At 46.4% G+C, this 10,818-nt stretch overlaps 1 protein-coding gene across 2 annotated transcripts in view; it reads left to right on the top strand.

The window, feature by feature from the left end:
• Positions 1-2,788: 2,788 nt before the first annotated feature.
• The window catches only part of PATL1 (PAT1 homolog 1, processing body mRNA decay factor), a 34,224-nt gene continuing 26,194 nt past the window's right edge, over positions 2,789-10,818 (top strand). For both annotated transcript variants that reach the window (XM_042475704.1, XM_042475698.1), the window contains exon 1: positions 2,789-2,915. In XM_042475704.1, coding sequence (XP_042331638.1) covers positions 2,901-2,915 — 15 coding nt within the window. In that variant the 5' untranslated portion in view covers positions 2,789-2,900. The remainder of the gene's footprint in view (positions 2,916-10,818) is intronic.

Below are 10,818 nucleotides of genomic sequence, written 5' to 3'. Positions count from 1 at the left end.
ATCAAGTGGAAACACAGGTTTGAGGGTATGTGAGAGCACTGAGTATTATTGTGGATCAATAGGCAGATTGCTATGCCCTGAGGTAGACAACAGGGATGTTTTTATGGCTTTCTGTGCCTTGCCCCTGGGGGAACCTTTACCTTTTGCCTTTCTATTCCTCTGGAATCTCCACACCAAGCTTTTTCTGGCCTAAAAAAAGAGGGGGAAATGCTACTCCTGGAAGCCTCTAGCAGCAACAGTTTACCATTTTGATAGGATGCAAGGCCTCCTTGTGTTGATTAGCATCAAAAGTAATCATTTTTGGGAAACAGAAGTGGACTTCAGCCACATTGGGGTTTCTGTTTTCTTTTTTGATAGTTCATACAACTTTGGGAGGATTCCAGGGCATGAAAGTGCCCCTCCCACCTGGCACAATTGCCTATCGCTTAGTTCCTACCCTCCAACTGTCCTGTTTTTGCATGGACCTTCCTGCTAAATCCTCAGGCCTCCCACTTTTCCAGCTGTATTTAAAATGTTCCAGTTATCTCCTCTTCCTCCCACTTCCCCCTTTGTCTTCAGCTTAATGGATACAAAAGAAGATCCCACTTAATTAACATAACAAGGGGAATGGAATGGGCAGAATGTTGCCCTTCCCAGTTTGAGGTGTGACTTCAAGAAGTTTCCAAATTATGGCGACCCTATTGCAGGGTTTTCTGAGGCTGAGAGCGTGTGATTTGCTCAAGGTCTCCCAGGGAGTTCCCATGGTTGAGTGGTCTCCAGAATCTGTGTCCAATGCCCAAACCACTAAAGTTGCAGGTTTGCAGTTTGGGCGTATTCCTGGACTCACCTTTGAACCTGGAGGCCCAGGTTTCTGCAGCAATCAGGAGTGCTTTTGCATATTTAAAACTTGTGCGTCAACTGCATACTCTGACTCACAGAAAGAGACTTATGGGTCTAAAACACTGCAGAAATAATCCAGTTTGAGACCAATTTTAACTGCCTTGGCTCAGTGCTGGGAAATCCTGAGAACTGTAGTTTGTTGCAGCACCAGAGCTCTCTGACAGAGAAAGCTCAATGCCTCACAAAAGTACAGTTCCCAGGATTCCCTAGCATTACGCCATGCCAGTTAAAGCGGCCTCAAACTGGATTTTTTCAGCAGTGTGTTTTGGATTATAGACATGGTAATCAGATGTTCTCCTTTTCCAGGACATATGGTACATGTCAACTTTCTGCTCAAAAGGAATTCCAAAATGTCCTCCATTTTGAGCATGACTGAGAAGCCCATTCATCATGTTTGCTGTTAAACTCTGGGAACTTGTATGACAAGCCACCAAGCCATTTTAATGAAGATACGTTCGTCAGAAAAATATTATTATTATTATTATTATTATTATTAACTTTATTTATACTCCGCCCTACAGCCCTAATGGCTCTCAGAGCGGCTTACAATTATTATTTTTAATAAGACACTTCCCTGCCCTCAGGCTTACAATGTAAAAGACATGACACAAAAGGAGAAGGGAATGGTGGTGGGGAAGGGGATGAGGTCCAATGGTACTTCTCTCCCTCTGATACCTGGACCAAGGCAGATGGACTAGAGGGAGGGCTCTTCTTCTTCAGGCTAGCCCCTGATGGAGCTGAGCCAGCCTATTCACTCCCTCAGACCGAAGGATGACAGTTATGGAGGGAGTGTGCTCTATCTTCAGGCTAGCCCTGATGGAGCTGGGCCAGCCTATTCACTCCCTCCCAGGCCAAAAGATGACAGTTATGGAGGGAGGAGCCTCTTTCTTCAGGCTAGCCCTGATGGAGCTAGGCCAGCTACTTTTGTGGTGCCTTGTCCTCCTTTGGTTAGGCCATCTGGCCGCCCTGATTATAGGGGGAGGGAGTAAGTATATGGACAAGACCATGTAATTCAAAAATTGCATAGCACCTCTGTGACATTGCAAAGCTCCAGTGTATACAAGAACAAGCTTCAGTGCATGGCCCACACATAGACAGGGTGGTGACCTAGCGTCCTCCTTTTCCAGGACATGTCCTCCCTTTCAATCTTCTGCTGAGGAGGAGTTCCCAAATGTCCTCCATTTTGAGCAGGACTAAGAAGCATGGGTTTTACTTTTCTAGGAGCGATATGAGCTTTTATTGGGTCATGTCCTCTCCTTCCCAGGACATTGTCATCCATTTCAACCTTCTGTCCAGGAGGGATTCCACAATGTCCTCCATTCTGAGCAGGACTAAGAAGCAGGGATTTACATTTATAGCAGAGTTCTTAGTTTTTATTTGGTCGTATCCTACATTTCCCCCACAAATGCGCTTCATTTCAAAATGTCCACCATTTTGAGCCCCACTAAGAAGCATGGATTCACATTTCTGTGAGTCTTCTCAGTTTTTACTGGGTCGTGTCCTACATTTTTCACCAGTGTCCTCCATTTTGAGCTTAATGGATTTACATTTTTAGGAGTGTTTTTAGCTTTTATTTTGGTCATGCCCTTTTTTTCTGGGATGTCTCCCATATGGAGATGAGGACACTCTCCACATGGCACCCAACAGCAATTATTGTCGCTAAAGCAACGAGAATTAAATCTTGTCAAGAGAGTGACCCATATATATGCCTCTTGGGAGAAATGGGGCTCTGGCCCTTTAAGAGCCCCCCCGCCCTTCCTTTAACGGAAACAAAATAAAGAAGCAGCGTTTCCCTTTTAATAGCGGGACTCGGGGAGTGTACGGCCGAGCAGCCTACTGCGCATGCGCAACGGAAGCGCCTACGCTAGAGGGCTCCTTGCGTCTCTGTGGTGGACTTTTCGGCGATGACGTCACGACGCAGGGGGCACGCAGCGCAGGGGGCGGGGTCCCAGGTCTAGAGGAGGAGGGCCGTAGCGGAGGCTCCCGGGCGCTCTGCAGGGAGACTCCGCGCCCCGCCAGCCATGTTCCGCTACCAGGTGAGAGGAGAGGCCGCGGGGGAAGAGAGCCGCCGGGAGGCTAGGCCTCTGGTTGTCGTCATTGTCGGCGACGACGGCTGCTCCCTGCGGACGCGAAGGAGGACCACCCTTGCGGTGACCTTTGACCCTGCGATGGGGCTCCTGCCAAGCAGAGAGGAAGCCGAGAGGGGACAAAAGGGTTCATTCCGCGGGTTGGCTGGGGTGGGAGCCCCTTTGGACTGAGGGAGGCAAGGAAGGGAGGAAGGGGCCAGGGAGAGCCCTGATGATCCGGTCCTTCAGGGCTTCTTGCCTCCTTTCCCCGGTTGGCAGCCAGAGGGAACCAGGTGTGCCCTCCTCACCAAATGAAGCTCTATAACACTCATAGGAATGTAAATGCATGCTGCTTATTATCATTATTATCATTATTATGTTTGTTTATACCCCGCCTTCCTCCCGGTATAGGGACTCAAGGCGGCTACAGGGACTCAGACATGGTCATAATGGGGGACCATCAAGGCAAATGGAGGGCATGACCAAGAAATAAGCTTTAAAACACTCATGTAGATATAAATGCATGCTCAAAATGGAGGGCATTGGGGGGGTTCCTCCTGGACTGAAGGTTGAAATGGAAGACATTAAAAAAAAACATCGTAGGGCATGACAAACTAAAAAGCTTGCAATAGCAATAGCAGCTTCGTTTATATACTGCTTCACACTGCCTATGCAATCTCTAAGCGTTTTACAGCTGTAAGCTAATATAAGTATAAATTCTTGCCTTTTAGTCGGGCATTTTGGGAAATCCTCCTGGACTGAAGGTTGAAATGGAGGACATTCAAGGAAAAATGTAGGGGGTTACCAAATTTTTAAAACACTTAAAGACACTCATAGAAATATAAAACCATGCTTCTCAGATCCAGAACACACTGCAGAAATAATCCAGTTTTAAACCGCTTTAACTGCCCTGGCTCAGTGCTAGGGAACCCTGGGAATTGTAGTTTGTTGTGGCACAGACCTCTCTTGACAGATAAGGCTAAATGTCTCCCAAAACTACAGCTTCTAGAATTCCCCAGCATTGAACCAGGGCAGTTAAAGCAGTCTCAAACTGGATTATTTCTGCAATGTATTTAAGACCTTAGTCATATCCAAAATGGAGGACATTTCAGAATTTCTCCTGATCAGAAGGTTAAAATGGAGGATGTTTGAGAAAAATAGAGGGTGTGACCAAATAAAAAGCTTTAAAGCACTCATAGACATTTAAATCTGTGTTTCTTAGTCATGGTCCAAATGGAGGACATTTTGAAACTCCTGGATAGAAGTATGATGTGATGTAGGACATGTCCTGGAAAGGGAGAGCATCTGGGGAGGAGAGAGAATGGCAAAGTTCACAACCTCCAACTCTGTCGCTTCATTTTTTTAAGCTGATAAACTAACCCACACTGTAGGTGCTTTTTGGTATTTGGGGTGGGTGGGTGAGGCTTTCGAAAAGGGACCCTTGTGTTGCTGACTTGTATTTGCTGTTGCTTAAGAGAGTTTTAGGGAAACAGAAATTGAAACTTACAAACCTAGTCTAGGATGACTGGGGATTGAGGTTGGGAAAGGCCCACAAATGAATTCTGGACTACTAGGGCCATCGGATTTTCTTCTTGACAAATTTCTGTCTAAGGGATAGGTGACTGAGGTGTCACTGCGACCCTGAGGTTTGCTTGATAAAATGCCAAAGAACAAGGCTGGCTGGAAGTGAAAATCCATAGACTGGAGCCAGCAGTACTGGCCTTGCATGTGTGTGTATCTGTCTGAAAGAGAGAGAGAGAGTGAAACAGCCAAGCAGATTTGGTGCCTGAACATGCAAATTTGTATGAATGAATAATGTGTGCAACTGATTTGCCTGTGAACTAACACTTTGGAAGATTCAACTGCAAATATTATTTAAGCAGACAACATATTTTTGCAGGGCGACCAAATCTCTCTTTAATAGTAATGTGAAAAACAAGATTTTTTTTTTTAAAAAATGAAATCAATAGGGAGTAAGATAACATATAGTAGGCCCTTGGTATCCACTGGAGTTTGGTTCCATGACCTCCCTGTCTAGGGTTGCCTTAATTCTCTTCCACAAAACTGGGACAAAATGTAGGACATTCAAAAAAAGAGGACACAGCCAACTAAAAGCCAAAAGGATTTAATAAATTTAAAAAAATTAATATAAAATCATGTTTCTTAGTCATACTCAAAATGGAGGTGATTTTGACATTCTTCCTAGACAGAAGGCTGAAGTGTAGCTCCTTCACTCCAACCAATGTGACATACTTTTAACAACCCACCTCCCCTCAAAAAAACCCAGGTTTGGCATAGGCTGAAAATGACTTGAAGGTACCCAGTCATGGTCACCATAAGTCAGAAATGACTTGAAGGCACACAACAACAAAATACATCTAATAGCGTGTTGTAGGAGTTTGAGCACTGAACTATGACTCTGGAGATCAGGGCTTGATTCTTGCTCAGCCATGGATACCCACTGGGTGGCCCTAGGTTAAGTCACACTCTCTCAGCCACAGAACCCCCTGTGATAGGTTTACCTTAGGGTCGCCATAAGTTGGAAGGCACACACAATAACATTCATCTAACAACAAGGTATAATGGCTTAAGCATTGAACTACATCTCTGGAGATTAGAGTTTGATTCTTGCTCATCCATGGATGCCCACTAGGTGACATTGGGTGAGTCAGACACTCGCAGCCCCAGAAACCCCAGTCATAAGTTTGGCTTAGGGTTGCCATAAGTGGGAAACTACTTGAAGGCACACAACAATGTACTTCTAAACCAGACAGGAGAAAGGACATGTGGCCCTCCAGATTTTGATGGAGAGCAAAACAATCCCTTATTGGCTTTGCTGGATAGAGCTGATGGGAGCTGCAATCCCAAAGCAGCTGGAGAAATGTAGGTTTCTACTTGGGGATAGGTAGAAAACAAACATCTTCAGCAGTTCTGTACAAAAAGGTTTCAGACAATTTTGAGACTCCACACAGAAAATCCTACAATAAACAAACAAACAAAATCTTTTCATTGGATCTCATATTCCTTTGAGGTGTAGTGGTTTCAGGGTTGGACTACCACTCTGGAGACCAGGGTTCGAATCCCGTCTCAGCCATGGAATCCCACTGGGTGACCTTGGGCAAGTCACACTCTCTCAGCCACAGAGGAAGGAGAGGACAAACCCCCTCTGAAGAAACTTACCAACAAAACCCCATGAGAGGGTGGCCACAAATTGAAAAGGTCTTGAAGGCACACAACAACAGTGGTCCAAAACACACAGCAGGAATGATCCAGTTTTGAGACTGCTTTAACTGCCTTGGCTCAATGCTAGGGAATCCTGGGAACTGTAGTTTTGTGAGACGTTGAACATTCTCCATCAGAGAGAGTTCTGATGCCAAAATAAATCACAATTCCCACGATTCCCTAGTATTGAGCCAGGGCAGTTAAAGTGGTTTCAAACTGGATAATTTCTGCAGTGTGTGTTTTTGGACCTACAAAATATTCATTTCAGGGAGAAGAAAATTGTCCACCTTTGGTCTCGCTCTCTCTCTATGGCAAAGGAAGAGATGGGATGCTGCTCCATTTGAAAGCAAGCCAAGAAGAGCTCTGAGAGGAGAAGTGGTCCTGAGAGGGTTCCCAGACGGCTCTTTCCTTTTATAAACGGAGGGAGGGAGAAGAAGGCAGCATTTCCATGCCAGGAAGATCCCCTCCAAAAAAAATTCAGGGGGGGGGAATGAAATCTCTGAGGAGTCAGAACGGAAATGTCTGCAGGCTGGACACCTTGGTGCCCTTGCATTATGAATTAATATCCCTTTCAGACCCCTCCCAGGAGATGGAAGTTTGGGAGGGAAGAAGGAATAATAGTGCACCTGCCCTGGATAAATAGTCCACTTTCACACCGCTGTGGGTCCATCCTATGGGGTCCTGGGATTTGTAGTTTGACAAAGGGCTACCTTAGCCTTCTCTGCCCATGACTCTTTGTGCCTCTTGTTGTTGTGTGTGCCTTCAATTGGTTTCTGATTTATGACAACCTTAAGTCCAGGACATACCAGCTCCCCCTTTTAGCCTCCACTTTTCACCCATACAGGGTCTGAGTAGCAGCCCCCTCCCCAGCCATCCTCATCGGCTGCCTCAGGGAGGAGACTCTGTCCCAGGCCCTTGGCCCAAAACAAGAGTGGCACATCATTGGCTTGCTCCACCATGGCCCAGAAAGGCAGCTGAGGTGGTGGAGGAGAGGCGCTAATGAGAGATGGGCTTTCCCTCCTTTTCCTTGGCCCCCTGCCTCCTTTTCCCGGCTGGACTGAAGGAGGCCTCCCTGACGGCTCTCCCAGGCAGTCACCTGAACAACATCACCCCGCTTGGAAGAAGAGGCTGCCGGGATTCTTTCTGCAGTGTGGAGGAGGGAGAAGGAAGGCACTGTTTGGTGCCACTTTAGTTGCCAGGGCTTCATGCGGAATCTTCAGCTCGGTGCCCAGGGCTGGCTCCAGCCGCTGACAGCACTTCCCACCGAGCACCACAGCCAGCTGCCATCTTGGAGGAGGAGGAGGAGACGTGACTCACGTCACCTGACCTGAGGGAAGGAGCCCAGCATTCCTGCCTTGTTCCAGGCATATTTTATCAGTTCACAGTCCAACTGGAGCTTGACAAAATGTGCCTGCCTGGAACAAAACAGGAATCCGGGATTGGAGGGTCAAGAACGCCCAGCTGGGCAAGACAGGTTTTGGACCCTCCAATCCGTGAATGTCTCGGGAAAACCCGGGAAATGGCAACCCTATCCCCGTGGATACCAAAATCCATGCATGCTCAAATCCCATTAAATACAACAATATGATAAAATGATGCCCCTCATATAAAATAGCCAAATCAAGGTTTGCTTTTTGGAATGCATATATTTTTAAAATACTTTCAAACTCTGGATGCTTGAATCTGTGGATAAAAAAATTTGTGGATATGGAGGGCTCACTGTAATTGATCAATTACGTTAATAATATTGGCCTATTTTGACCTTTTAGGTATTCGGCTGTTAGTATCTGGCAGGCTTCTCATAGATGCTTGATCTGTGCTGTTAAGGCTTGTTAGCTTTATTGGTTCCAAGTAGTAAAACCTCAAATAATGGTGAACATGAAGCAGAGAGAATTCTGTACAGTATATAGAGAGATCTTGTAGCACCTATGAGACTAATTAAGGCGCATTACAGACTGCCCGCTTGAGGCGGCCTATAACTGGCCCTTTCCCCGCCGGATCGGGGCCTCAGCTGCCACAGCGGCAGCCTCTGAGGCCCCAATCCACCGCTTTCTAGGCTGCGGGGAAGCGGCAAAAGGCTGCTTCCCTGCAGCCTGGAAAGGGGTGTCCTTGGGGTTTCAAGCCCCAAGAACACCCAGCGGCGGTGGGGAGGAGGAGAAAGGGGCCGCTTGGCCCCTTTCTGCTCTGCGTCGCTGGCGCAGTCATGTAAAGGCTGCACCCAGTGACGCAAAGGTGGAAGGAGCTCCGAAATGGAGCTCCTTCCAGGGCCGCAAAAAGGGCACCCCAGGCGCCCTCGTGCGGCCCCACTACGTCACTTCCGCGCCGCCCCATTTGGAGGCGGCACGGTCGTGATGTGGTCATGGTGGCGCCTGTGTGTATAGGGTGCCGCCATTTTCTATGTGCTCCGTGCGTATTAGGGTTAGGGGCGTCAGGAAGTGACGCCCCTTCCTAACCCTAGTACGTGCAGAACGCGTACTTAATGCCCATCTGTAACTGGCCTAAGTTGGTCTTCTTTCTTTCAGTTAGTCTCAAAGATGCTACAAGATCTCTCCACACACTGATTCTACAGACTAATACGGCGATATCTTTGATTTCTACAGTATAGTGTCCACTTATAGAGTGGGTACTGCTGAGGTGGTGACTTGCAATGTTTGTGTTGTGAGTTTTATTTTGTAATTTGGGTTTGCTAATACAAGATGCTAACTTACTATGCTAATCAGGCATAGGAAACCATGAGTGGGATTGCCTACTTCCACTGCTGTTGACCATTAAACAAGCTGAGTAGAGTTTATGAGAGTTACAATCCAAAATATCTGGAGGCCACCAAAGCTTACTATACTTACTATACTTAAGAGTAATCACAGTAATCTGGAGGCCACCAAGTTGCCTACTGCTGTGTTAAGATTCTTCTCTTCCAGCAACTTAATGGGCTGGATCTCATTGTGGGACTGTGATCTGAATCCTTTTCTTTATCTTGCTTTCCAGATTTAGGCCGGTTACAGACCGGCACTTTAGTGCGTGACAAGCACGCACTAGGGTTACAAAAGGGCGGTGCTTCTGCACTGCCCTAACCCTAGTGCGTGCTCGTCACGCACTAAACAGCGGCGGCCCTTCCATACGGCCGCCGCCGTGAGGACGTCACGGCCACGCTGCCTCTAGATGGGGCGGCGCGGACGTGATGTCCTTGCTCCGCGCCAGGGCGCTTAGTGCGCCCTGAACACGGAGCAGGAAGGAGCTCCGTTTCGGAGCTCCTTCCTGGTTTAGTCCGCTGGGCGCAGCCTTCAGACGGCTGCACCCAGCGGACTAAAAGAGAAAGGGGCCAAGCGGCCCCTTTCTCCTTCTCCCCGCCGCCGCGGGGTGTCCTTGGGGCTTGAAGCCCCAGGGACACCCCTTTTCAGGCTGCGGGGAAGCGGCATTTTGCTGCTTCCCCGCAGCCCGAAAAGCGGCGGATCGGGGCCTCAGCGGCTGCCGCTCTGCACACTGAGGCCCCGATACACCGGGGAAAGAGGCGGGTGCAGACTGCCCCAAATGGGCGGTCTATAACCCGCCTTAGTCTTCTCTATGGCATAGTCTATATCTGAAATAGCTAAACTGTGAATTAAGTCATGTAACACCTAAGTGTTCTTCAGATATCAGAAGATAGCTCTTTGGCTTGTAGTAAGAATAGTAAAATTTTTATTCCTGTGTCTGTATATTATTAGTGTACTATAGATTGTAATGTACATAAATGACAGAGAGCATAAAATTAAGGCATATGGGTTGGTGTTAAATTTTTCTGGTTAATATGAAATACAAGAGTGAAATGGATATAAATACAATGAAAAGAAGCTCATTGCTTTTAGAGGCACTAGGTATATGATTAAGTACTCATAACTAATGACTTGCCTTCCAGCTTTGCAAGAATCAAGGAGGCTGTTTTTATTGTGTTAGTTAGTGTTTTGTTTTGTTTATGCAGTAAATTCTTACTTGAGAAGTTTTTGTGTCAATCTACCTTTTCCCACTACATATGGATAGTGCCTATGGCATGAATACAACAAACTCACAAGACCTTCCAGGATATGTTACCAACTTTTTTAAAGTGAGTTTATGTGTGGTCTCTTGACTACAAAAGGGATAACTAACAAAAGATTCCCCAGTCTTTGCCTTAAGGCTTTAGATAGGTGAAGGAGAAGATGAATTGATTAAATACCCATTGAATTAACTTATTGCCCTCCATTTATTGGCACAAATGAAACTGACAGAGTTCCCTTTAAATCAGGAAATGCTAGTTCTCATCTGCCTGATTCCATTGCTAGCACAGCTGTTTCTTTTACAGAGCCCAGGGAAAATGTTGTTACAGTACACTAAACCCAGAGATATGAACACATGCTGGCAGATAGTTTAGGGTTGCCATGCTGGTCAGTTACTCAGTCAAATATTGTCACTTTGTGAGTTTTTTAAAAAAAGCCTTGAAGCCATGATAGCCAATGTATAGATGACAACTTATCCTTACATCTGCCTTTAGAAATAGCTTTTGTTTTTAAATTATTGTTGTTATTCTGCTTTATGTGTTTAATATTTTTAAACAAAAGCCAAAAAGCTTACTATACTTACTATACTTAAGAGTAATCACAGTAATCAGTACTAGTTATTACATTTTACAGTGATGGTT

Source organism: Sceloporus undulatus, chromosome 1 (genome assembly GCF_019175285.1).
Source record: "Sceloporus undulatus isolate JIND9_A2432 ecotype Alabama chromosome 1, SceUnd_v1.1, whole genome shotgun sequence".
NCBI classification, from domain to species: domain Eukaryota; kingdom Metazoa; phylum Chordata; class Lepidosauria; order Squamata; family Phrynosomatidae; genus Sceloporus; species Sceloporus undulatus.
Note: the sequence above shows the minus strand (reverse complement) of the source record. Positions and strands in the feature narration are given on the sequence as shown.